Raw genomic sequence first — 27,771 nt, 5'->3', positions numbered from 1 at the left:
TGCAGAATGTCAGCGCCAGTCAGGGTGCACCGGGGGCAGCTAGCTGTGTTGGTCGCAAAATATTAGTTGATTCTATCCGGTGACAAGTATGCCTGGTGGAGAATATAAAACTGTATTATTTTGAAGCGTGCGTTGCGAGGGATGTTTACAGGGCTAGCCAATACCATCGTCCACTCCTTGTCGGTCCACCCCCTCCCTCGGGAAGCTGCCCATTTATCCCGTATCGGTTGTGTGGAGCGTTGTGTGTGTGTGAGAAGGGCCTGTGCTAGCCAGTGTATAACGTGGGAGCCATTACTCATCACATGTAGGTACTGTATGAGAAGATGCATTGGCAATTCCTCATTAATGTCACCCCAGGAGTCTGTGTACGCACGCAACAACGATGCATGGAGGAGGAACTGCCCAGCTGGCATGTCCGTGTTGTCTGCCAGTTGTCCGAAAGGAAGCAGCGCTGCATCCGCATAAAGATCGCCCATCGTTTCCACACCAGCCGCCGTCCAGGCCTCCAGCATAGTCGGCGTCACCACCCCACCACGCCGAGGGGTGCCCAGTAGGGGAAGCGCGGGTGCATAAGGCTTTACCTCCTGGGTCAGTTTTAGGCTGCGCAAGAAGCACTTGAGAGCCACCGCCATGTGTAATGGCAGCGGGCGGGGCCCTTTGGTCAGGGGGTGGAATAAAGTACAGACCTGCGTATGGGTCCATACTGTAATGTCAGTAGCGGTATCATCCAGATTTCTCCCACCTAGCCAGCACGACACCCACTGTAGCTGTGCCGCCAGATAGTACAGTTCGTAATTGGGGACTGCCAGCCCCCCATCTCGGTGGGCGCATAGAGTTTCGTCAGTGCAACCCGTGGCCTTCCAGCATTCCATATGAGGCCTCGGTTCATGGTATCTAAGTCACAAAACACTCGGGCGGGGACATAGAACGGAATATTGGCAAAGTGATACAGCAATCATGGTAAAACTATCATCTTGGATAGCGCTATCCGGCCGGGTACGTTCAGAGGTAGTGTCTTCCAGAAGGCTATCTGCGCGCGCAGTGAAGAGATTGTACGTATTAAGTTCCCCTCCATTACTTCAGATGGGTTCCGGTAGATGTGTTTTCTGAGATATTTAATCGTAGTGGGATACCAGGCAAGCTTCTCACCACTGATGTGAATGTCACACTCCTGCGTGTCGGGGCTGAACGAATACACACCAGATTTGGTCCAGTTAACCCTTAGGCCTGACATCTCCTCAAATGTCTGGAAGATGTCCGACAGTGAACTCGGCACGCTCGTTAGGTCACGCACATATAGGAGCAGGTCATCCGCATAAAGCGAAACCACGTGTAAGCCGTCTGCCAATGGAATCCCCCAGTCCAGTCCTCGCGTCCGTGAAACCAATTTACTTATTAGTAGTAATATTGGTGAATAGCACAAAAAGAATTTTGCAGCCATTTTGTGAGCATTTTACTGCATTTTAGAAGGTTTGCGTTTATGGTTGCTGGTGGTAATAGTAAGGGCAGACCAAAAACAAGCCCAATCAACGCAATGCTCAGAATTATTGTGGTATGAAATGAGACAACATTGCTGTTTGCTCCTGTGTTCACACTATGACCAAGGTCTGAAATAACGTATTAATCTTTTTTATTCTGAACATTAAGGCCACCAATAATTTGATTATATTTCACATTATTTACATACATCACTATACAGCTAGAACATATTCTCTATGTGATACACGCAGCCATGAATACCAAGCACTCTTTCTGCATTGCATTCTCTAACTTATGTTAATTGGTTGTGCAAAATTTAAGATGACGTCTGACAAATCTAGGCGTATGATAGTTACAGTTACTATGCTTCGTTTCATGATTCTGCCATGCGATTCTGAGTTAGTGCCATGTAATGTCAACGGACTTTCTTTGATATTTGTTCACAAATGGCAGTGCACAATAAAGTGTTACAAAAGGAACATAGTAAGACAGAATGCCGAACCTTGCAAATAAACCTGCAATTTCAAATGTAACGTAGACCAATTGCTTATCCAGGGTTTTCCAATGTTAGTCCTGGAGGGTCCATGCCAGATTTCTAAGATCCCTACATTTATCTAAATGGGGATATGCTAAAAATCTTGCATGGATCCAGACTTCCAGGCTTTGACTTTGGAGAAGCCTGGCACATATTATAGAAGTTTGTAACATAAATGGTATTTACTCATAACAAGATCTAAATGGGGATATGCTAAAAATCTGGCATGGATCCGGCCCTACAGGACCGATTTTGGAGAATCCTGGCATAACCTATATTAGTTTGTAACATAAATGGCATTTACTTATAACGAGGCAAATAATGTCTGTAACCATTGTTTGTCTTGGAAAGTTAATTTCAGACTTCCTTTGTGACCTGATATATTAACACTGTCCAATGCCTAGCTGAAAGAGAGGTTTTATATCATCAGTTAACAAGTCTCTTGGTTCTCACTTCCCAAAGTAACTTTCAGATCTCAGACATAATAGATGTGTCTGAAAGTGACTGAGTAGTCCGCGTTTTCCAGATAAAAAGATATCTTTATTTTTGGAATTCACCATGACTGAACCGAATAGACAAGATTACCTCATTTATGGGTCTCAGAATTATGGGCCTCATTTAGGTTTAAATAATGTTTTATTGATTGTAAGCAACTGGAATAGGCAGCAATACAGAAGACCTCACCTACATCCACTGGCCAGTGAGGGCCTGGAAAAGAGAGGCGAGAGATAGAAGGTAGAGAAGAGAAACAGCATGGGCGTAGAGAGGGTAACTAAGGGTAATATAGGTGTTGGAGGCGTGGGGGCAACAGTGTTCACTAAAAGTCACAAAGTTCTCATGGCCTTTATAATGGTGTACTGATATGCATAAGCATTACCCTAGAGGTAGGGGCCCATTAAGCAGTAAGTTGATCTATCAAGAGGAGGTGCAACACGCTCAGGTAGGAGGGGCATGACAATTTTCAGAATTCTTCTACGAAGTATGTGATGCTGGGCCCCCATGTTCTGTCAAATTGATTTAATCGATTTTATGAGACTGGCGTATATTTTTCCATCCCTAACAGATCCCAGATTTATAGGCCAGACTGGATGGGTTGATATTTTGTTTGTACTTCATTTAGCTAGGAGGGTTTGCTAAGCTGCACATAGGGTTAGAGTTATCGCCCGGCCCTTTGAGGATCTCATGGAGTAAGTTAAGGCAATGGGGATGCCTAACAGGACACAGCTTGGGAATCTGTGGAGAGTAGTACCATATGAATTATCAATGGTATCTAGTACAACTTGCCTGTAATTGTAGATCTGAGGGCAATGCGACAGGAGATGTGTCAGGGTCTCAGTGGTCCAACACCCCCTTCAGCACATCAGGTCTCCCCCATGTTTCCATCGTGCAGTGCACTTAGGAGTGTAGTACCAGTAGTGAACTAGTTGAAGAAATATTCTCTTACCCTCTGCACTGCATGCTGAGGTGCTAGCTCGGTTATGGGTGTCTGCCCATTCTTTTGGTGTAAATTGTCGCCCCCATTCAGTCTCTCATCTTTTGCTGTGCAGACGACTCAAGTACTGTCTGTGGTGCATTTAAAAAGGTGTAGATGTCAGACAGAAGAAGTTTGCCAGGTTTGCGGGTGATGTGCTATTTTTCAAAGGAAAATAAAGGTCTGGTCACATGTGGTAGTACTGACGGCTGCATGACCCAATTTCTAATGGTCTTATATTGCCAAACTGCTGAGGGAGGTACAACATAGCCGCTCTGAATTTGTTGAAAATCCATTATATCATTGTGATCAAAGAAGTCACCTATTCTTTTGCAGTTTGCATGTTGCCATGCAAAATAGGCTGTGCCCTTGGACGCCAGTGGAAAATCTTGGTTCCCCAATGTCGGGGTTTGCGATGAGATGCGGGTGGACAATGTCTTCGGTATTTGTACTTTGTCCCAAGCGCCCATCACAGCACGGAGCACTGGGCAGATGTATATTCCCATGGGCCAGTGGGATGTGGGCAACCAGGGAATCCTCCACATGTCAATCCCAGCAATTTCCTGTGTGGAAGAGGTGTGGCGCCGCGGCCAGGGCGACTGACGCTGGAATCTGCAGAGCATATATAGTGGCAAGAGTGAACATGTGGGACCTCAGAGCAATACAAAGAGACTGAAGGCAACCCGGGACGTCAGCCTGTGTAAGGATCACCCTACCCGCAAAATATGTAGCTATTAGGAATGATACCTCCACCTTTTGCCAAACCCCAGCTGAGAAGTATTGGCAATCGAACCATCGGGATCTCATTCGCCGCCAATCAGACTTAAGTAAATGGGTTTCCTGCAGGATACATATATCACACTTTGACTCCAGCAGCATCGTTAGAAGTGCTATATGTTTCACTGGTGCATTTAGGCCTCTCGTATTGCAGCTGGTGGAAAAGCATGAAACGGGGACACTGTGACTTATGTGTTCATCTTTCTCCAAAGGGGATTGCGCTTAGGTAGCATTTAGAGCTGACAGCATCTGAGGTTGGTGTAGTAGAGGTGTGGAGAGAGAGAGAGAAAAGAGAAGAAAGAAATCGAACATCGAACTGGAACTCTCCAGCAATCCCCCTCTATAGGTTGCCAATCATGTAAGAAAGAGGGTCCATGACACCAACTCCGAGGTTGAAGAATCATCTAGTCACCCAAGCCTCTGGCTCTGCCGTTTCATACAAAGAGCACAGACCTGACATCACAAGTGGGTCCCGGAACCAGTAGCTCCCAGTAGAGTAACATCCAGAAACTGTGTGATGTGCACGAGGGCTGTCCACAGTGAAGGGTCAGATCTGGCGCCTCTAGTCATTGATCTCCCACCTCCCCAGTGAATCCGGTTTTTTAATTTTTAATTTTTATTTAATGCGATTTTATACAGCGCGAACTTTACCCGAAGGTGTCAGAGCGCTATACATAAGAACCAGTTTCAATACATAAGGACTTAGGATTACGTGTGTTACATAAAAGATACAAACAGAAAAAAATTGCAAATGTACAAGTTGTAAAGTCACACAAGGAAGAGAGTCACTCAAGGAAGCGATATAAATGGATAGACTCTAAGCGTCACATAGGAATGGTAGAGAGTACAATGGTCTACTGCATATACTAGTGATTAGAGTTATCTCTATATACATATAGATACAAATAGTAGAATTGGGTGGGAGTAGGGAGGGATACTGGGGTATGGAAAAAGGCAAATCAGAAACATTTGAGGATCGTCAAGGAGGAAATGAGGGAGAAGGGTAAAGGCCGAGGGAACGAACAAGATGGTGGGCCAGGGTCAGGAGAAAGAAGTGGCCTAGAGCAGCAGCAAAACGGTGGCCAGGACAAAAGAAAGTAAACAAGTCCATGAATAAAGGAGCAGAGCAGATGGGGCTGGCACAGGAGCAAGGAGGGAAAGGGATTGGGGGACCACCGAAACCAAAATTAGTCAATTAGATGCCACTGAGCAGCAGAGTCGCCGAGGATGTTCAAAGGCACAGTCTCTGGGTCGCAAGGGCAGCAGTGCCCCTCAGGCTGCACGCCAAATGTCTGTGGAAGTCTGCGTGAGTGCCAGAGACGCAGTCCAGGATGGCGCACCCCAACCCCAGGTTAAGACAGCAAAGAAAAGCCTGTACCTAGTAATACGGAACTGTAACAGCAGTGGAGTGGCTGTAAGATGAAGCGTCCTCATATTTCATCACGGTTATTTGGCATCCCTGTGCTGAGGGCGAGACGGCTGGAAGTGAAAGTAGCAGAAGGTGAGCCTCAGGCGGTGTTAACGTCGACTCTGGCGGGACCTCGCGGCCCGGGCTCCATGGAGGGAGCCCCGCGCTCCTCGGCACCAGTTGCGCCTCAGCGCCGGCCACAAGGCTCTCATGGTGGCTGCCGTGATCGCCGATCCCCGTCCAAGGCTGCACCTGCATGGCCCCGCAGTGGTTGCTGCTGCGGTTGTCGCTGCTCGGTGTGCGCAGACTTGGCTTCACTGGAAGCGGCGTGGCATTCCCCAGGCTCCCCGATCCCCTCACCGGCATCCTCACCACTCGAGGGGTGGTGGGCGCCATCTTGGCGAGCGCCGGGGTCCATCCGCAACTCTCCCGATCGCAGGGACAGTTCAGCAGCCGCTGAAAAACGCCCAGTTTGTTCCCCGCATGTTCAGCCCGCTGATGGTGTGCTTCCCGGCAGTTGAAATGCGGGTCGGCTGCAGCTGGAGGCTCAGGAGAGCAGCGTGGACCGGGAGCCGAGACGAGCCACGTCCATCCGGCTCCCTGCCCCTCCCTCCCGGTCTTGAATCTGTTGCAACAGGGCTTCTCTTTCCTAGCGACTTTCAGAATTGGTTGGCTTATTCATCTTCTTCCGTCTTGATTTGAGGAAGCGACCCGACTAGGTCGTAGAGGGAGACATCCTCCTCGGCCCAGAGTCAGAACCGGCTCCTGAGTCGGTAGTGGCCAAGTTAACCAGATCCATCGCATCCTCCATGGTACAAATAGAATGTGTTTCATTATCCCACTCACAGGTGAGGAGGAAGGGATGACCCCAGAGGTAGCTGATGCCTTTATTTTGCAGCATCTCCATTAGGGGTTTTAACTGACAGCGTCTCTGTAGTGTTATGAGAGACAGGTCCTGGTAGAGCGACACCTTAGTTCCTTCAAATTGTATAGTAGCATGATCTTGGACTGCTCTCATGATCGTTTCCTTCTGGTTATAGTGGTGGAGACAGGTAAGGATGTCCTGAGGCATCCCTAGTGAACTCGCTGGTACAATCAAAGAATATTTTCAGTACCGCTAGTTCTGGTGACACATAATGGAAGAGTGCAGCAAAAAACCCCGATGCGTATATTGCCCCTTTTGGATCGATTTTCAAGATCCTCCACTTGGTACCACAATTCCACGTTCTTATCTTGAAGGTTTAAAAGTTCACGGCGGTGGGCGTCTTATTCCTTGTTCTGAGAGTCACTGATCTGTTCCAAGGTGTCGACTCTTTGTTCCAGCGTGCCCATTTATATCCTGAGTTCCTTAACGTCTGCAGTTATTTCTTGCTTCAGGGTGGCGATGTCCATCGTTAAAGTGTTTAATAGGGCTTCGAGGAAGCACCTGGTTACAGATGACTCATCCCCCGCTTGATATGGATCTGTGAGGGCCGCAGCTTCGCCAGTCTGTATCTTCTTGGGTGGGGGTTTGGTGAGCAGGCCCTTAATGGTCTCATCTTTCTTGGCAGCCCCTCAGGCTGTATCTAGTAGGGGCGGGTTGCTCTGGTGGAGCGGTCAATGACCCGCAGAACACGCCCCCTCTACGTATGGCTTTGCAAGAGGTTCTAGTATCTGCTCCTTTACTGCAATATGTATTCTAGTGGGGGGAGTTGGGAGGGGGGGCGCACCGCTGCGCCCAAGCATACTGACTCACTAAGCCGAAAATCACCAAGTCAGCCAGAGTCAGTAGGCCGCGGTCCAACTGTAGTGCCCTGGCGAGGGTCGCCCCCAGCACCCCAGGCCAGCACTATTGTGTCACAGTGTGTCTCTGCGGACCTACAGCACTGACAAGACCGTCCAACTCTCTGCTGCTGGTCGCACAGTGTCCACCAGCCTCAAACAGATGCAAACTCTCCTGTCTAGGGAGCTCGCAGGCACAGCTTGGGACGCGCTTCCGGGATCCGGCGAGGCTGTCACAAGCCACCTGCAGGGTCTGCACCGCCCCGTGGCTCTCCTCACCTGGGCCCAGCGATCACCGTACCCTCCACCGCCACAGCACATCCGGGAGGAACCAACCCTGCGCCCATAGTCACGCCTGTGAGCACACGTCCTTCTCGCTGTGTCTTGGACGGAGTTCAGGCTGCACAACTCCCGCTCATCTCCGGTCATCTGGCCTCGCTCTGCGTTAGCGCTATCTTGCATCCCTGCCCTCCGAGAGTACACCAGGCCACTGCAGTCGTTCTGGTACCTACAGGCAGCAAACAATGGTGTTGCCGAGTTCAGACAGCCCCCATGAGCCCAGGGAGGCAGTTGCCTGGTACCACGGGCCCGGTGATCCCGTTCATGTGGCAAAAAAGGTAGCAGGTGGCGGAGCTCCTGAAAAGTTCTACCGCTCGGTCGCCATCTTGGCCAAGGCCCATTGGCCTCATTGAGGAAGAAACTTTACAGAGGAATGACTGGCTTACACCTGTAAAAGGGCGTAAGGGAGTACGTTACACTGTATTCACAAAAAAACTGGCATGTCATCAAATTAAGTGTGTAAAACGTATGTGTGAGTAATTTATGCACTGTTAAGTTTTCTCTTAAGAGGTACTTATTGGTGCATCTCGGGTTGTGTCAGGGAAGTTTCTTGCGAACTTCCATATATACGAGGTGCAAACTCTTTCAAGTGTGCCGTTTTGGGGATGTACAAACTTCTTAAGTGCATTTCCCACACTTTACCAACACAATTAAAGTTTTAGTGATAGATCCAAATTTTGCTACTGCAGAAAGTGTGGGAAGGAGCGCCAATTACCAAAGTATTCACAGAGGTGGGTTTTTGAAGAAAGTGCAAATTAGGGGGGAAATATTCACAATGCGCAAAGAAAAGATTTTAAAAGTTAATTTACAAATGAGAGTTTTCAATATCAGGGACAGTGTTTTGATTAAACGCTCAACTCAGTGAATATTGCTAAAAAGAAACAAAGAGTAGGACACACACCGCATCTAACTGTGATTTTTTTTTCTAAAGGTGGCTTTGAGTGCACATAGCCCATTTGCAACAGTATTTTGTAAATACATTTGAAAAAAAGAGTTTATAAACATAACTATTCGCCTAACCACTTTGACTTACGGTTTATTTCCATTGCATAGACTACACAGCAATCCAGCAGCCGAAAAAAAGACAGACAAGGAAATATGTTAAGAGGTCAAGGGACATCAATTACTATTGATATGCAGAGACAACATGGATGTATTGCTAGCACAGTTCTGAAAAACAGAACAAAGAGTAGAGTTCAAAACACTGTCTCCAAATGTTGTAGTTTAAAAAGAAAATTTCGAGAAAGCATGAACACTTTGTATTTAAAAGATCAATGCACCTGCTTGAATCACATTTAATTGACAAATGTTCTGAGTTTAGCCTTGAAACATTATAGTAAATTTTTTATTTTGCATACTTTATTACCTTCTTAAATAAATGTCAGCAAGTATATTTTTTAATGGATTTAATGTTCCTGTTCTGATTATCATTGTTTTGAATAGATTTATGTTGCACTCTTTTAAAGTGATAGCTCATTGACACTAGCAACAATACAAAAACGTTTATAATGTATTCAGTGATGCTTTCAAACTATTTTGTCTAAATTCTCAATAATTACACAGATTCATGTTATACTTCATTTCCTATTAAACAAATGTCTTTGATTAGGGAAGAATTGCTAACTTTGAGAGGTCAGTAATAAATCCAGTACTTTTGAAATGGAAAGAAGCATAAGTTATTAGAATACCTCTTGGTTATTACCATTAAAACGGTATTACTCACGAGGGGCATAGCTTGGCCGAGGAGAAAGTTGGCAGCGTGAGCCTGCAGATGGGAACGGATCCATCGCTAAATCATCTAGCAGTACTATTATCTTGGTGCAAATCCCCAAACTGAACTCTGATGCTGACCTCGAATTAGGTCCGCCATAGTGCTCTGCGACTACCAACACGCAACCGACCGAGCCATGTGAACACTTACCATTGCTCACATCACGTAAATCCTGGACTACAACAACATTGATTTAAACACCAAGTAAGAAATCCTCATCTGTCCTAACGTACCGACTGCACAATACAATACTCGCATGCTGAATAATATTGGAGCGGTAGCGGAGCTCTGCCATAGGCGATTGAGGCTGCAATAGTCTTCAAAATGGCTCCTTAGCATGCTCTAGCTGGGGCAACGGTAGGTACACCAGATGGCCATGCCATACAATACTACTGGTAATGCAACACCCATAATTAAAATGGCTGCCCACACCCTTCGCCAGCGATACACTCGATCCATTACATAGACTTCAAATGTATTAATATCAATGGCTTCCCCTAACAAATGTGCAGCGGATCTCCGCCCGCATTTGCAAGCTACTTATTCCTTCAAATTTCGCAACTCTGATTCATGGTAATAGCTCTTGTAAAGTGTGCGACTATTGCTTTAAGATGCATAGTGTTGGACTTGGCCCTTCTGGCAGGTTCACCCCTAAACTTTTTGCTTTTAATGGTGTCCTGGTGATGGTGATTTTTGGTTTCTGCGCACTTTCACTGTGTCCCAGTGGAAAGTGCGTGCACACTCTGAGTGCATGTGGTGAGGTTGGCCTGCCCTCCCATAGGAATGCATGGGGAATGTATGTGTCCCTGGTAGTTCCTGATGCATGGGGTGTACAGGCTCGAGTCTGGTATGTGTGATTGAATGCTGCGAAATGATGTATGCGGCGTGTGTGTGTCTAGTGTGGAAATGCCACTTCAAGACATGGCTGTGTGTGTGCTGTACAGGTGCTGGCGTGTGATTGGCTGGAGCTGGCTGGGATGCCAGGCTCCATGAGTCATGATGGGTCTGCCCGGTGGTGAGTGTGGAGATTAGCATGCTGAGGGCTGGGGATGAGTGCACCTGGGTCCTGAATAGGGCTGGGCTTTCCCCACACAATGCTGGCTCCGCCCCCTGTGGTGCGTCTAATGACCCTAGCCCTGCCAGTGAATAGAGTTAGGGGCTGAGCACATCAAGAGTGCTCACAAACCAGCTGCGACTGGTTTTTCCCCTCACCCTGAAGCCAGACAAAGGGTTTAACTGTATAAAAAGGGGCTGTGTCCCCTTACAAATTGTTCTCTCTTTTCCTGATCCTACTTGAGGGGGGGTGCTGCTGCTGCTGGCGCCAGGAGGAACCACCACTTGGGACTGCCTTCCTGCCTGGAGGGCCCACTGAGCTGGCCCCTGGCCCAGCTTTGCCCACCCCCTGCCTTGCTGAATTCCTGGAGGACTTTTGCTGGGCTTGTTGGCCCCTAGCGCCTGGGAGCGCTTTATTTGGGCCTCTAGCGCTTGAGAGCGCTTTATTTTCGTCCTAGCGCTTGGGAGCGCTTTTTGTTCACAGCCGGTGCCCACACGGCATTTGCCCCGCTGATTGCCGATTTTAAAGTCCCCTGGCAGGTGCCCACCCCGCCAGGGACCTTGCCGCTATTTTGTTTGGTGGCCCCAAGCGAGTGCCCACCTCGCTGTATTATTGATTTAGACCGGGAGCCCACCCCGGATTGCCGCCGACAACAAGAGCATCCCCTCGGGCCGCCGCACTGCCCACGACGACCCGGAAGCAGCTAACTGGCCGGCCAATGGTAGCGCGGCCCTGGGAGATGGAGCGGAAGTCCCGCCCCCGCAGTCCACGGAGGGAAGAGGAGAAGCCTTCTAAGCTGCCTGGTCCCCCGCGAGGCTCTCCTGAGTGAGAGAGCGCCGCCCGCCGCCAGAGAGGATACCCAGCCCGCAGACAGTTGTCCAGAGCACGGGACCGGCCAGGGGAGCCCCTGCCACAGGTCCAGGTGAGTGGGGGCCCGTGGTGTTGATTTGCAAGAGAGGGAGGGCGTCTGGACACATTGCCGGTGTCCGCCTCCCCCCAGTAGCCCGATCTTCGCCCCTGGGGCATTTTCGTGTCTGTAGAGCCCCCGAGGCTCTTGGGGCCACATTGTGATTTTAGAGTCCGCCGAGCGGGACTCCGACGCCTGAGCCCCCATTGTTGATGTGCCCTGAGAGGCTCAAGGTGCATTGTTCTTTCAGAGCCCCGAGAGGCTCGCAGTTGCTTACCCCGAGTCCCCCGTGAGGGACTCCAACGTTGGGGGGCACATCTCTTCGAGCCCACGAGGCTCAACGGGCACATTTTGTTGTTCTCGAGCCGAGAGAGGCTCAGGGGCAGTGCTGTGTCGAGAGCCCAGCGAGGCTCCAAGAGGGGGCAGTCGGTTGTCCAGAGCCTGCGAGGCTCCCACGTTCGCCCCATCATTTTCTCCAGCTGCCCAGCACTTCGTGGGCAGCTGCTACGTTTAGGCCCCCCCTGACTTTGGGACACAGGTCATCCTAGCCCTAGAGAGGCCAGTTGGCCTAGGGACAGTCACAGGTGGTGACTAATGTGATTTTTGCGCAATTGTGTTATTTGATACACCTCTGAATGTTTTTAGGCATCATGTGTTTTCCTTCCCTGCACCTCTGAATGTGTTGTTTATGCATCATGTGCCTTGTTCCTTACACCTCTGAATGTATGTTGTGCATCATGTGTCATGTGCTTATACCCCTACAGGTATTGTGATACTTAGGGGGTTATTCTTGCTAGTACAGGTGGTGCTAGTGAGGTCCTGGTTCCCTGCGTAACATTTTCCTAAGGTGGTTAGGGTTGCATAGGTGATACTTACCTGGTTACCAGTAGTTACTGGTTGTGTGCTATTTTGTGCTACAGTCATTATTCTTATATGTTCTAAGTGCTAATTCTACAAAGTGCTAAGTTCTAAAAGTGCTATTTTCTGACAATGGTCCAGGTGGCCCTGTCTTGTACATATCCCCTGTAAATTCTGCCCGTGCCTGTTGGCACATTGTAAAGTGTGTGTTTTTATCTAATGTGTTTGGTGTAATACAAAGGCTATTTTTATACATAACCTTGTGTGGAGTTTCCTTTGTGGTGGGCCTTCGGTGTTGTTGCTGGGGGTGCGTGCGCAAACACTTAACTCACATCGCCTCCGAGTTTAGCCGTACTGCTCGTGCTACGTTATCAAGGGGGTGAGCAGGGGTTATCTTGGCGTGTAACTCCCTTGCCCTGACGTGGAAGTGGTGGTCTCTGACTGACTTTGGCGCAAGCCCTGGCCAGCCAGGGATCTCATTTCTAACACATAGCAACACCCAACATCCAGAATGGGGAACCCCATGATCTCCCGCAATGTGCTCTGAGGCTAGCCTTTGTGAATTGTAACCTGAATGTGCGCTTAACCGCATGCGTGCGGGCGGAATTCCGCTCGCACGCTGAGATTTTTTAAAACGCACTTTACATGACGAGCTGGGCTCGTCATGAGCGTGCGAGGAGGCTACCTCATGACGAGCCCAGCTCGTCATGAGCGTGGAAGGGGTTAATGCTTTCTAACACCTGAGCTCTACAGTTCTCCTGCAATTCCGCCGAACTGCACAACCTTTCACCGCTTTTCACAGTGCATATGCACTCTAGCATTTCTCTGTGCCCCTTACAACTACTCAAAAGGGTGGCCAAGACCGGCTCCTGCAGTACACGCTGAAACAGGCACACCTGCTACGCGCTGCAATTAATTAATCAACAACTGCCTTACGCTCCCTGCCATTAGCGCTAAACAGCTCCTCAACAATCTCAAAGAACCATTGGGATTTATAACGCTTGTTCTTTTTGGTACGATGGGAGGCTTGAAATTTGAGTCCTGGTTCCGTACGTGCTGGCTCAGTGGCTCTATGTGACAGTCTGAGTGACAGAGCGACCTATCTACACCTAACTCTATCCCATAATATAGAGCACACAAACAGAGGCCCATTGGAAGCAGAAGGACACTACTAACGCAGTCACAGTCTGTGCCTGAGTCATCCACAGGAGCTAACAGCAGCACTGTCACAAACAGAGGAGTGCTTCTTTTTTCACCATGACTACTCTGCTGGATTTAAGCTCTCAGTATCACAGGAAATATGCTAGTATTTTCAATGGACTGACTGAGGCGCACAACAGCTTCTTTCAGGGCTTTCTTAATTATTTCCCCAGTTGTTACTCTCAATAAGCCTCAATCATAGCATTACCAGGCTACAGCAAACCCGATCTCTAGACATAAAAGCATCTTGGGAGCTCTCTCAAGCAAAATGGCAGATAAAGACTCTAAAATTAGCCTGGAGAGAGTCATAGCTCACCCGCCACATCCTGACTCGCCAATCAAACACAAAAGATGACATTAACACAACAATGGAGATGATCCTTAAAAAATTGGCTGACGTTCATGACCTAGCCAAATCCAGAAAGCATAACATAGAAGCTATGCTAAATGACATATGTGCTATTCACTCAGACATCAAACAAATCAACACAAGGATTGCAGAGACAGAAAGCAGAATCAGCAACCTTGAAGATTTTGAGGACAAATCACGCAAGAATATCTCAACCCATAATAGCACAACTCTAACCCTAACCAGAGCGCTAGCAACATAGGAAGATAAAAACAGAAGGGGGAACCTTCACAACTTTGGCATCCCTAAAGACGAAGAAGATGCGACGGGATCCTGCATCCTTTTTCTGGAGAAATGGTTCTTATAGAACACAGACAGAAACTTTCAAAAGGACTTTGAATTTAAAAGGGCACACCGGGTACCCACAAGGAAACACATTAAACAGACCAATCTATGCCCAATCATGTGTAAACCACTTTATCAACATGTGGAAAGAATCATTGCATTCATGAAGAAACATAACCAAATACTTTGAAAAGGGGACAAGGTCTTCATCTCACAGGACTAGTCAAAGTCCACAGTTGTAACCCAGAAGACCTGGAGGGGCCAGTAATAGTCACTAACGTGAGGTAAAGTAAATATTGTCAAAAGCTCCTGCAAGAAAGTAGCATTAGATGTACTTGACCCTGGAGCATAATGCGTGAAGTAGTAGTAAGTAGTATCTAGATGTCAGACAGATATGGAATTGTCACATTATTAAGCGCCTGTGCACTCCTATTAGGAGGAGCAGATTCGTTTACATCAGCTCAGAATGCCCTTCTTTCCCAGTTCTATTCAAGGGTTAGGAAGGAGAGGGATTTGGGCAGTGGATGCCCTGTCTTTTCTTTGGCCAAAGGGTATCCTTAAAGCCTTCCCATCTTTATCTCTTCTTCTGAGATTCTTGAACTGGTTGAAGCGAGAGGATTTTGTGGTGATACTGGTAGCTCCAGCAAGGCCCTGCTCTGCTTGGTACCATCTGATAATGTCATTGAGGATCAGCAAGAGATTCCTTCTTTCAGTAGTTATACCCCCCCCCCCCCCAATCCGGCGTTTCCCTGCCTTCAGGTCAAAACATTGACAGCATGAAGGTTGCAATTTCAGGGTTAGCGGTAAAGGGTGTCTTTGAGAGGGTGGCTTCCTCCATTCAGGCTTCCAAGAGAGCTTCCACACTTTCTTCCTATTCCAGACATTGGCCCACTTTTCAGAAATGGTCTATGACTAAGCATTTAGTCCCACAGTCAGTTGAGCTGGTGAATGTGCTGGATTTCCTGTAGGATGGTTTAATCTGGTATTAAAGGTTTCCACTCCTAAAATCCAGTGGGCAGCCATTAGGGCTTTTTGGACACCTAGGGGTAGTTTGCAAGATGCACATGTGCTTGTTCAAAGGTTTTTAAAGGGGTTTCTGAATGTCAGACCTCTGGCAAGGCCAGTTTACCTATCTTGGGATTTCTTTTTAGTCCCGGAGGTGTTGCAGAAGTATCCTTTTAAACCACTAAAGGCGTTAGATTTGAGATTACATATCTTTAAAACGTTCTTCCTGGTTGAAATTACATCAGGTCCTGGTCCTTCTTTCCTCCCTTCTAAATTCTGTATTTCACTAAGACCAGGAGGTAATTTTACCAGTGTTTCATACTAATCCTTCTTCCCCGGAGGATGTGGAGGTAAATTCTTTAGATGTTTAGCATGCTATTCTGCTTTATTTTTATTGAGATTCTGATTTCAGGATTTCCTCTTCTTTGTTCGTGAATTTTTTGCCTGCTAGGGAGGGTACTAAACCCTCCACTCAGACTCCGAGTATGTGGATTAGGTTTCTGATTGCATTGGCATATAGAGCTGCAGGAACTCCGTGTCCAGTTGGGATGGAGGGTAGATCCACTAGAGCCTTGTTTACTTCCTTTACAGATGCTTAGGGTGCATCTTTGACATTTCTTAGGGCTGTAACATGGGCTGCATCTTCTACGTTTGTGCGACATTACAGAGTGATGCAGGAAATTGACCTGGAGGAGGGTTTGGTGTCAAAAGTGCTGTTTTCTATGAAGTAATAGGAGGTTTGGTTCAAGGGTTAAATAAACTGAGTGGTGCATGAATAATCAATTGTCCTGGTCAATGTAATTGCCTGATATGTCTCCTTAAGTAATTAATTAGGGGAAAACGTAGGAGGAGGTAATGCTTCAATTATTGCATTACTCCGAGTACGTTTTCCCATAATTAATTAACGCTCCCCTCCCTGTTATGACCAGGCCAACTGTATTAGGTGGGGGGCTTGTATCACCGTTAACAGAAGGTCGCGAGCGGGGCGGGACTTTTTAACTTCAGGAACTTGGTGTGTCTGTGAGGCGGGGCAGCCTCCCTAAGTAATTATTAAGGGGAAAACATAGTCGGTGTAATGCAATTACCGGTAAGTAATTGAAACAATACTTGTAAAAGTTAGCACTTTGTTGCCAACAACACACTGCGGACGGGATATCTGTCACGATCTGACGGATAAGCCCATCCGCCATGCTCATAAAGGGCCCAAAGTAATTACAGTTAAGTTTGTGAATTTAGTTTTGAGCATACACAGGAACTTTTCTGTAATACTTTTAAATACTTGTCTATAAATGCATCATCATATAGCGCATTTAAGTGTAATAAAAGTGTTGAATGGAAGACATTAGCACTCACTTGTCAATTTTTCAAGATAATAATGAGGGCGATATGTACGCAAAGTTGCATGAACGAGGCAGTTGTTCTCGTGCGGGAAAAGTTGATAGTGCTTTCTAAAGCACGATTGACTAACAACACTGAAATGGAAATGCTTGCATACCATGGTGCAGTGAAAAATCGAAATACACAGATCAACTTGCTATTTCCACCCTACCACACAACTGCCGTACAATTTCTTCGTCCTTTACCTCTCTATTTACAAGAAAAGGAATGGTGAGGAACGAGATGCAGGGAAGCAGTGCAGAGGCTAACTGCAAACTTGAGCATCGCTGAAATGTATCCCAGTGCCTCCTATTTACTCAATTGTGGCTCAAATCTTCTAGTTTATTTGGAGAAGCCAGTGGTGCTTCACAAGTGAGGGCTACGCTAAAAAAAAATAAGAAGAACCTTTATAGGAATAAAGATGAAAAGAGAAAGAAAGAATGCTTAAGACACAGCATGGAATGTTTTTTAATTGTCCTTCACCGATGGTTTCGTTTTTACAACTCTCGCATGTTTAATTGGCTGAATACTATTCATGTATTAGGAGTGAAACATGGAGACGTAGGAAAAAGCTGGAGACTGACGGTTTGCATGTTTGAGTTTATCTGTGAGGTTTAAACACTTATTTTCGCACTAGTTTGATACGTCACTTGTCTCTACGGATTCACAAGTAGTTCGTATTTGGGGGATATGTGGGGTGTTTCCCCCCTGGTATTGATGTGAAATAAAAATGGAGACATTTTTATAGCTCCGCAGTAGTCATTGCAGATGTATTTTTCTTGTACAATGTTCACGTTTCCAGAGATGCTTTTCTTGCTCATGAATTTGATGTCTGTGCTGTATATGATTTAAAAAGCATTACTGCACATAGGATGAGTGTGTCATGGGTTGGAAATTTATTTTTGTTTGCGTTTATTCGCCAAATCGGATTAACAAAGGCAATTATGTTTAGGGCTGACTCGATGCTGGTTCTGCCTGTCTTCTCCCCCGCTCTCCCCCCAGGGCTCCTCTCAGCTGCCTTACAGGGTCTGTGGAATAATAAGCTCAAATGATTGAAAATCACTGGTTCTGGCTAGGGCTGGTCATTTAGCACACAACTTGCAGGGTCTGTGCTTGTCTCCCATTATTCCCAAACCACTGCACTTCCAGTTCCAGTGCAGCCTCAAGTCTGCCTGGAGGAAATATTTCTGGTGCGCGGGGCTCAGAATCACCCCACAGACATCCTGTAGCTTTAACCTGGCTGTTCGAGTTGATTCCACAGCAGGGCCTCTTCCTGGTGGAGTAGTGTGGCTCACTGGTTAGAGGCGGCAGGCCTGAGAGCAGAAGTCAGCCAGGGTTCAATTCCCGACGCGGCAGGGTCGTGGACCTTGGTCAGCGGACTTGATAATTCTCGTTTCGGTGCTTACTCTAATCAGGGGTTACACTCGGCAACTCTGGGCATTAGCTTGCCTAATCTCCACAACAGCCCCACCAATTCCGGGGATGCCTGGCTCCACCTTGGGGACTCCCAGCAAGGGACCATCCCACAGGGAAAGCCAGGACGGGTTCCCCAGAGTTATACAGCGCCGGGACGCCCCGTTGCTGGGGCAGCTGTGCGCTTTACAAGTATACTACATTTACATTTACTACATTTACATTCCTCAGCCAGGTAGTTTGGTTTTTACTGTACACCCAATACACTGGAACCTGCCACATTAGAGGAGGAGCACCCACCGGGAGAAGTCTGTCCCTGTACATCATGTGACCTCCTCCTTGTCATGCATGACGTGACGCTTACCGTGCCATGGTTTACATGTTTGGGAACAAGTTTAATCTTTTCAGATCACTGAACCATGCTGTGAGCAGAGCAGCCCCTCCCAAAACCACATTGACAGAAAGGCGGATGTACGTCAGTACAACGTGATCATTTTGATCGCGGTACTTTACGATGCAGCCATTACAACGCAAGTCGTTACAACGACTTGCGTTGGAGGGCGCTGGATTGTGGAATAATTTAATTTTCTATTTCAACTCCAGCCCACGTAACAGTAGGGAAGGTGTTGGAATGGAAAATCAAACTATTCCTTAAGCAAGAGCGCCCTCCAGCGCAAGTCGTAGTAATGACTTACGTTGTGATGGCTGCGTCGTAAAGGTCGGGCGGTGTAAACACCGCGTTGTAAAGGATGTTTCCCCTGACAGGCAGGCTTCTTTGCATATGCGGCTTACAGTTTAATTTTGGGTGTCTAGGGTGACCAACCGTCCGTAAATTTCACGGAAACTCCGTAATTGGGACCTCACGTCCATTGTCCGTGAGGATCCCTTTTACGGACGCCTTTTGTCCGTAATTTTGTCCATTACAGGGAGCAACACTGCTCCCCTGTGATAGGCCTGACCCACCCTTGATGGGACTGCCTCGCGCTCCTCCTGGAGCACAAGAGCAGTCCCACCCGCCCATTATCATTTTGTATGCCGGGTAATTGCCACATACAGAATGTCAATGGAGCAGTCTGGGGGTGTTAAAGCATGTGGCAGCCTCCTCCTGCCTCAGTGTACAGCAGGGCAATCTGTTAGAAAAAAAAGGTAAAACACCCATGCTGCAACGTGAAAAACTGTTTATTTAAAGAAGCCTGAAAAACAAGTTAATAAAAAGAACTGGTAATCGTTCTTTTACTGTCCCATCATTCTAGAACTGAAGTATTTTCAATATTATATTCAACAAAGCCCTGATTTACTGCCTTTTTATTTTAAGCAACTAACACCAACTGACAAAGCCAATAGTCCTGGCTTCTTGTTGGTGTAATGATACTTGCTGTGTTATGCATCTGGATGCAATGACAGAAACAACATAATACCAGTCAGGCGGAACACTATGCTAAGCGCAGATTTTTTGCCTAGGTGTTTTAAACCACACCCTTAATTACATCGAACACACACTTTGAAGAGGCCCCCAAGTTTTTTTACACTACTTAAAGCCGTGGAAACAACACCATGTCATAGTCACCTCACATCCTGGCACTGTGCATCATGCATGACTCATGACTTCTAAATTTTCAGATTGCCTATGTGCAGAGGCATAGTGAAACCTCCCCCACCCCTTGCTTTAGGAACTACAGCGAGGTGAAGTTCTTGATGGGCCTCTTCTGTCTGCGACGCTGCAGACAAAGGCTCAGCTCATAATGTGAAAAGGAAAGTAAATAAGTAAAGGAATGTGTGAATGGCTGGATGAATTACTGAAAGGATGAATGGATGAATGAAAGGGTGAATGGATATATAATGATAGAAAGGATGGATGGATGAGTGAATGAGTGGAAGTATGGATGAGAGAAAAGGTAAATAGATGGATGTATGGGTGGAAGGGTAGATGATGGGTGAGTGAATGGGTGAATGGATGAGTAAGTGAATGGATGGCTGGATGAGTGAAAGGGTAAATGGCTGGATAGGTGAGTGAATAGATGGATGGGTGGAAGAGTGGATGGATGACTGTACGGATGGATGGGGTGAAAGGGTGGGTAGATGAATTATGGATGAGTGAAAGGGTGGATGAAGTGATGGATGAGTGAAATGATGGATGGAAGGATATATGGTGGATAGATTTGCAAATGGTTGAATATGTTTGGATATAGATGGGCACACAGATGCAAGGACAGAATGAATGGTGAAATACTGAATTATGGATGAAAGAATGATGACACGTTGTAGCATCCATTATCATAAGTAACATTTCCTATACATTGACTTTCACGTTAATATGAGTCATTTTCTCAATATAATGTGTGTGTGATGTAACGTATCCCGACACCCTGCCCTATATACTTGGGATCAGTAACACTATAAAAGAAAATAAATACACATGAGAGATGGTCTAAGTGAAGATGAGGGGCACCAATTGAGGGTGGTAGCAAGGCCGGACTGGCCGGACCAGGCATTTGGTGTTTCACTGGGAGGCTGGAAAAGGGGGGGGAGTAGAGGTTTTATTACTGGGGGCTGGCACTGCAAAGCTCCTTTTATATCCAGTAGTTTTCAATCAACAATAAAAGCGACCTGACTTATATGCAGGTGTGGTTCACCATTGTCTGGTGACTAATGTACCTGCTGGAGCGAGATGCAAATTTTGAATCGTCTAAGGTAGCACGCTGCGGCCATACTTTTTTTCATTATGTATATTTTTCACACATGACACCACTAATAGTGGTATATAGCGCGGGGCTATATTGCGCCTAGAGATCAGTGGTGTAGACGCTCAAACACCGTTGTAGACATTATGCGTAGTTGTTTAATTTTAATTTTCTAAACCCGAGGGGGATCGATCAGCAACCGGTCTTCTCCCGCATGATAATACAAACGACGAGGCATTAGGGAGTATGGAAATAGCACGTTTTTTTGCATTTGCGAAGGATTAAATTCTAGGGCAATTTACAATAAAACAGTAGTAATACTATAACTTTTCTCCTTAGCCCATTTGATTATTCGAATATAAGAAACAGACGGTCAAGACACGCGAAACAAAAAGAAGTTACTCGTCCTCAAGCCCAGTTGCAGTATGAAGTTATGACACTGCTAGATCCCACGATTGGATTGTATTTTTTACCCTAAGAAAAGGTAGAGCTATATTAAAACATACCATTTTGGTTTCACATAAAGACTTCTGGGTAATAGACAGTACTCTATTTAAACAAAATCTTGTATTTCTGTCCATCTAGCTTTGTGCTCCTGAATTACATATATACGGTGGCCAACCTTGGTACAGCCTCCTTTTTTATCTTTGAAAGCCCAACTACTGGTATGGTTTCGAATATGGTCCAATATCCGATTTCATAGATTACTTATTAGTATCATTCTATAAAAGTCATTTATGTGTTTTATGACACAGGTGGATGCTTAAAAGACTCACAGCGACATCAGACAACAGCGCAAATGATTAAGCAGCTTTGTCTTCCCCTTTTTAATCAATACTAAGACTAGTCCCCAGAGACTAGAGGTATGTCTTGTATTTATATCTTCAATATGGATCAAGTTATGGAAAATTACTTAATATGATGAGGGTCACTTCATCTTGAAGTGATAATAGGTGATGATATAACAAATAGGGTAAAATGTAAACATTGTATATTAAGTTGTCCGGAAGGTGTAAGATGTTAACCTATGTTTTTTTAATTAATCGCTTCAGGTATATGAGAAATGATAGAGAATGTCTGTCTTAGATACCTAGACCGTACTGTTTTTAATGATATGTTTACGTCAGTATTAGTGGTGAGCCTGTATACTATGTAGTTTTTAATTTATGCATTTTTCCTGTAGAGAAAACCGTCCTAAAGAAGGTGACACATCCACACAAGCACCGAAATGCTGCCTCGACTTTTTTGGTTTTTCTACGATTAAATTGTATATTGTGTTGTTCATGTACTGCTCACAGGGCTATGCTATAAATATTTGATGTTTTGATGTTTTTAATAATGAATCATTTTTCTAGTGTATTGTATTTTACAGTGCTCCCCTGAGGTTCTGTGAATATTTTTTTCATCATAAGGCATTATTTATTGTTTAGTATTGGGATCTGTGTGTTCATTTAATTTGGTCTGTTGTTTTACCTATATTCAGGTAATTGTTACTTACTGCCTTCTATACGTCTACTATAGCAGACGGTAATGCCACATTAGTGATACTTCAGATCTTGTAATAGGGACCTGTTTAATTATTCTACTTCACCCTGTCCCTTATTGGATTGGAGGGTATCTCCCTTTTGTGTTTAAGCCTCAGTAACCCACCAGTCATTTAAAAAATCTTTAAAAGGGTCAGGGGTAAGAATTCTTTTCCATATGCACAAGAAGTCGAAAGCCAAATTGAGGGAGCTCTTTCCCCACCATTTGACCAATGCCCACAGAGTCAGTTTGACCTAGCGATCTCTTGTAGCAACATGTTCATTTCCCTTCTTGGTTTAAGCAATGCTTCCTGGGATGCCATCAAGCCACCAATATTGGGGGTGCCAAGTGTATCAGCATCAGACCCTGATTACCACGACCAGAGTGCTCATCAGCGACCTCAGAGCTGAAGTGGGGGCCCTGAGGTCCATGATAGCCGACCTCACAGGGCTAATGAAACAACGATTAGAGGGCAATCATAGACCCTGCTCTCACAGTGAGGCCTTATTAAGTATAAATGGTCAACCTGCGCATGAGCCACCGATTATTGTATCACCCTTTCAGAGCAGAGGGGCTCCCTATGCCCAAATTGGAAGCAACTCTTCTTTTACAACCCAGGCCACGACCGATGGGCGCACGCTAGGACCCTTCCCAAAGAAAATACTTTCCTGAATTTTAGGTTAGGTAGGGGGCTACCCAGTGAGACTGGCCACAATTCGCAGCGGGTGACATTTTGGCAAAAGCAGGAAGGAATCAAACACCATTTCAAGAGCTACCCATGCCACTATTTCCCCTGGAAAATGCATATGGTAAATGTTTCCATACTAGGAGCCCAGAAGGGATATGAGGGAGAAGAATCATTGAAAAACAAAGCAATACATGGGATTCACCATGTGAGGGGGTATAGCTCCTTAATATGAGAGGACATCGTAAGGACAAGAAGATGCATGGCCCACGTTTTGCCCATCAATTGTATCGAACTACTGCTTAAAGGGGAAGGTTTAGCCGAAAACATGTTAGCCCTCGACCTCAGAAGCTATCCACCTGACTTGTCCACTATACAATTCAAACAATATATCCCCACAGCTTAGTCTAGTGTAAACTCCTCGTGCACCATGGTTCATTTAGGCCATGATTCAACTTTGGGGACCATTGGTTGACTCTCAAAGTCGGATTGCTGGTCTGACAGGCATTCCCCCATCAAATCATCAATGTTTACATGTTGCTCGTTTTCTGAATGACACGCAGGTACTTTGTTGTAACAGGAGGGTGAGCAGGTTGGACCAGCAAGAAGTAGTAGAGCATATACAAGGACCCGAGGGGCTCAATTAGGTGCCAGCTGAGTGGATAAGAATGTGGCAGCAGTCCCCATTATCAGTCAGTCTGAAAGTCTGAGTAATTTAGTGCATGGCTAAGTAGCAAACTGTCCCTCCCCCGCTGGGACAACTTTATAGAGGGTTTTGGCATATGCATTTCACAGGAAACTTGGAGCACAGTTCCTGTATATATATATATATATTCACTGAAAAAACCATAGGTTAGAGACCATATATAGTTAGCTGGACATTTTATTGACATAAAACCAATGAAATTCCATATATAGTTAGTTGCACTAACTATATATCGCGCACCCGCAATCCACTGCTGATGATGTCACATATTACATCATTCATGACATGGTCAGTGACATCACTGATGACATCACTGATGACATCTCAAATGACATCACTGATGCGGGTGCGCGATATATAGTTAGTGCAACTAACTATATATGGAATTTCATTGGTTTTATGTCAATAAAATGTCCAGCTAACTATATATGGTCTCTAACCTATGGTTTTTTCAGTGAATTTTCAAGGTTTTGTAAATGCAAATTCCTAACTATATATGGTCTATAACCTATGGTTTTTTCAGTGAATATAAATATAAATGCATGCATACATATACATATATGCATACATATGCATGTTATTTACATGAAAGTTTTAAAAACACTAATAAAAGCAAAGCTAAAAAGCCACCTCATTACAAACAGAATGGCTTTAACTTAAACGAGGGCGAGATCTATTGCATTTTCAATGCTTGTTTACTTTGGTTCTATCAAGAAGGCATTCAGATGTGTCACACATTTGCCATAAATTCTGAATGTTAGCACTCTAGTTGCTCATTAGATCACTGTAGTAAAGCTAGTGCTCACCAGGGAAGTCTGCTGCTAATCATGGTTTGCAGCCATTTTCCGGCATTTTTTATCCCGCAGACTTTCAGTCCGCATACCATTATCCCGCAAGGTCATTGACCTCGCATACCATTATCCCGCATTTTTTCAAAACGCATGTGCATTTATCGCGCATGCCTTTACAAAGAATTACGTTTTAAAGGCATGTATGGTAAATGCATTTGCGTTGTGAAAACCACGATGACGAGAGAGGTAAGTGGGTTTGTGTTAATTTTTTCGTGGGTTAGTGATTGTGTAGTGTAGTGTAGTGTTGTGTAGTGTAGTGTTGTGTTAGTGTAGTGTAGAGTTGTGGTGGTTGTTTAGTGTAGGGTCATGCTGGGGGTAGTGTTTTAGGGTTTAGGGTTGTGTTGTAGTGTTTGCGTAGTGTAGGGTCATGCTGGGGGTAGTGTTTTAGGGTTTAGGGTAGTGTTGTAGTGTTTGCGTAGTGTAGGGTTATGCTGGGGGTAGTGTTTTAGGGTTTAGGGTTGTGTTGTAGTGTTTGCGTAGTGTAGGGTCATGCTGGGGCTAGTGTTTTAGGGTTTAGGGTAGTGTTGTAGTGTTTGCGTAGTGTAGGGTCATGCTGGGCGTAGTGTTTTAGGGTTTAGGATAGTGTTGTAGTGTTTGCGTAGTGTAGGGTCATGCTGGGGGTAGTGTTTTAGGGTTTTGGGTAGTGTTGTAGTGTTTGCGTAGTGTAGGGTCATGCTGGGGTGTAGTATTTTAGGGTTTAGGGTAGTGTTGTAGTGTTTGCGTAGTGTAGGGTCATGCTGGGGGTAGTGTTTTAGGGTTTTGGGTAGTGTTGTAGTGTTTGCATAGTGTAGGGTCATGCTGGGGGTAGTGTTTTAGGGTTTTGGGTAGTGTTGTAGTGTTTGCGTAGTGTAGGGTCATGCTGGGGGTAGTGTTTTAGGGTTTAGGGTTGTGTTGTAGTGTTTGCGTAGTGTAGGGTCATGCTGGGGCTAGTGTTTTAGGGTTTAGGGTAGTGTTGTAGTGTTTGCGTAGTGTAGGGTCATGCTGGGCGTAGTGTTTAGGGGGTTGGGTAGTGTTGTAGTGTTTGCGTAGTGTAGGGTCATGCTGGGGTGTAGTGTTTTAGGGTTTTGGGTAGTGTTGTAGTGTTTGCGTAGTGTAGGGTCATGCTGGGGGTAGTGTTTTAGGGTTTTGGGTAGTGTTGTAGTGTTTGCGTAGTGTAGGGTCATGCTGGGGGGTAGTGTTTTAGGGTTTTGGGTAGTGTTGTAGTGTTTGCGTAGTGTAGGGTCATGCTGGGGGTAGTGTTTTAGGGTTTTGGGTAGTGTAGTGTTTGCGTAGTGTAGGGTCATGCTGGGGGTAGTGTTTTAGGGTTTAGGGTAGTGTTGTAGTGTTTGCGTAGTGTAGGGTCATGCTGGGGGTAGTGTTTTAGGGTTTAGGGTAGTGTTGTAGTGTTTGCGTAGTGTAGGGTCATGCTGGGGGTAGTGTTTTAGGGTTTAGGGTAGTGTTGTAGTGTTTGCGTAGTGTAGGGTCATGCTGGGGGTAGTGTTTTAGGGTTTAGGGTAGTGTTGTAGTGTTTGCGTAGTGTAGGGTCATGCTGGGGGTAGTGTTTTAGGGTTTAGGGTAGTGTTGTAGTGTTTGCGTAGTGTAGGGTCATGCTGGGGTGTAGTGTTTTAGGGTTTTGGGTAGTGTTGTAGTGTTTGCGTAGTGTAGGGTCATGCTGGGGGTAGTGTTTTAGGGTTTAGGGTAGTGTTGTAGTGTTTGCGTAGTGTAGGGTCATGCTGGGGGTAGTGTTTTAGGGTTTAGGGTTGTGTTGTAGTGTTTGCGTAGTGTAGGGTCATGCTGGGGGTAGTGTTTTAGGGTTTAGGGTTGTGTTGTAGTGTTTGTGTAGTGTAGGGTCATGCTGGGGGTAGTGTTTTAGGGTTTAGGGTAGTGTTGTAGTGTTTGCGTAGTGTAGGGTCATGCTGGGGGTAGTGTTTTAGGGTTTAGGGTTGTGTTGTAGTGTTTGTGTAGTGTAGGGTCATGCTGGGGGTAGTGTTTTAGGGTTTAGGGTAGTGTTGTAGTGTTTGCGTAGTGTAGGGTCATGCTGGGGTGTAGTGTTTTAGGGTTTTGGGTAGTGTTGTAGTGTTTGCGTAGTGTAGGGTCATGCTGGGGGTAGTGTTTTAGGATTTAGGGTAGTGTTGTAGTGTTTGTGTAGTGTAGGGTCATGCTGGGGGTAGTGTTTTAGGGTTTAGGGTAGTGTTGTACTGTTTGTGTAGTGTAGGGTCATGCTGGGGGTAGTGTTTTAGGGTTTAGGATAGTTTAGTTGTTTAGTGTATGCTAAAGGCATATTCGTTCTAAAAGTTTTCGTTATTTTAATTTGCGGCCTAATAGTACATGCGGGATTTTTTTTGCGGACTGATGGTATGCGGGATTTCGTCATATATTCGCTAATCATACTTTCTATGGCAAAATGAACCCCCTCATTTTGTTCCTTTTTAAATTAAATGTTTTAAGAGTTACCACTTTATTCCAATCAAGATGGCTTCAGGTGTGCCATACCTTTGTAATAAGTAGGACTGTTAGCACTCTAGTTGTAATTTAGAACACTCTGGGACATTCTGTCATTGGGCTATAGTTGGGCTACATCTGGCTGATATTTGGGCTACATTTGTTTTTTTTTGTCTCTGGTGGCCATCTTTGGGCTACATTGGGCTACATTGGGCTACATTTGGGCTCCAACATATATATAGCCCAATGTAGCCCAATATATATTTTTCAAAGTTAATTTTCGTAAAAACCACTGGAGCCTATATCTTGAGACATAGCAAAGGCACATCGGGCTACCAGTCCCTACAATTTTGCCAAGTTTGGTGTAAATCCATTCAGCCGTTCAGGCTAAAAGTGAGGCCAACCGCCCTATGGAAAATTGCATGGGAAAAACATGTTTTGGGACCCCCCTTTTTTCTCGGCCCCCCCTTGACGAAACCCCCCCCAATTTTCAGGGGCTGCTCAGAAACAAAATGTTCAATTTTCCTGAAAATTTCAGCCAATTCTGTTCTCAAACGCCAAAGTTATTCGACATAGAATTTTCAAAAATCCCATAGGAAAAAAATCCTAACTATATATACCTACTGGCTATCGCCAGTAGGTAATATATATGTATATATATATATATTCACTGAAAAAAACATAGGTTATAGACCATATATAGTTAGGAATTAGCATTTACAAAACCTTATTTTACTCACACAAAACCATTGAAATTCGCATATATAGTTAGTTGCACTAACTATATATCGCGCACCCGCAATCCACTGCTGATCATGTCACATATTACCTCATTCATGACATGGTCAGTGACA

The 27,771-nt window shown here is 45.6% G+C and overlaps 1 protein-coding gene across 1 annotated transcript in view; it reads right to left on the bottom strand.

The window, feature by feature from the left end:
* The window catches only part of TRPM1 (transient receptor potential cation channel subfamily M member 1), a 694,024-nt gene that overhangs the window by 54,779 nt on the left and 611,474 nt on the right, over nt 1–27,771 (bottom strand). The window contains exon 23 of the mRNA XM_078684915.1: nt 8,804–8,824. Coding sequence (XP_078541041.1) covers nt 8,804–8,824 — 21 coding nt within the window. The remainder of the gene's footprint in view (nt 1–8,803; nt 8,825–27,771) is intronic.

The sequence above is a fragment of the Lissotriton helveticus genome, chromosome 3_2 (assembly GCF_964261635.1).
Source record: "Lissotriton helveticus chromosome 3_2, aLisHel1.1, whole genome shotgun sequence".
Taxonomy (NCBI): domain Eukaryota; kingdom Metazoa; phylum Chordata; class Amphibia; order Caudata; family Salamandridae; genus Lissotriton; species Lissotriton helveticus.
This window is presented reverse-complemented; position numbering and strand designations above follow the sequence as displayed.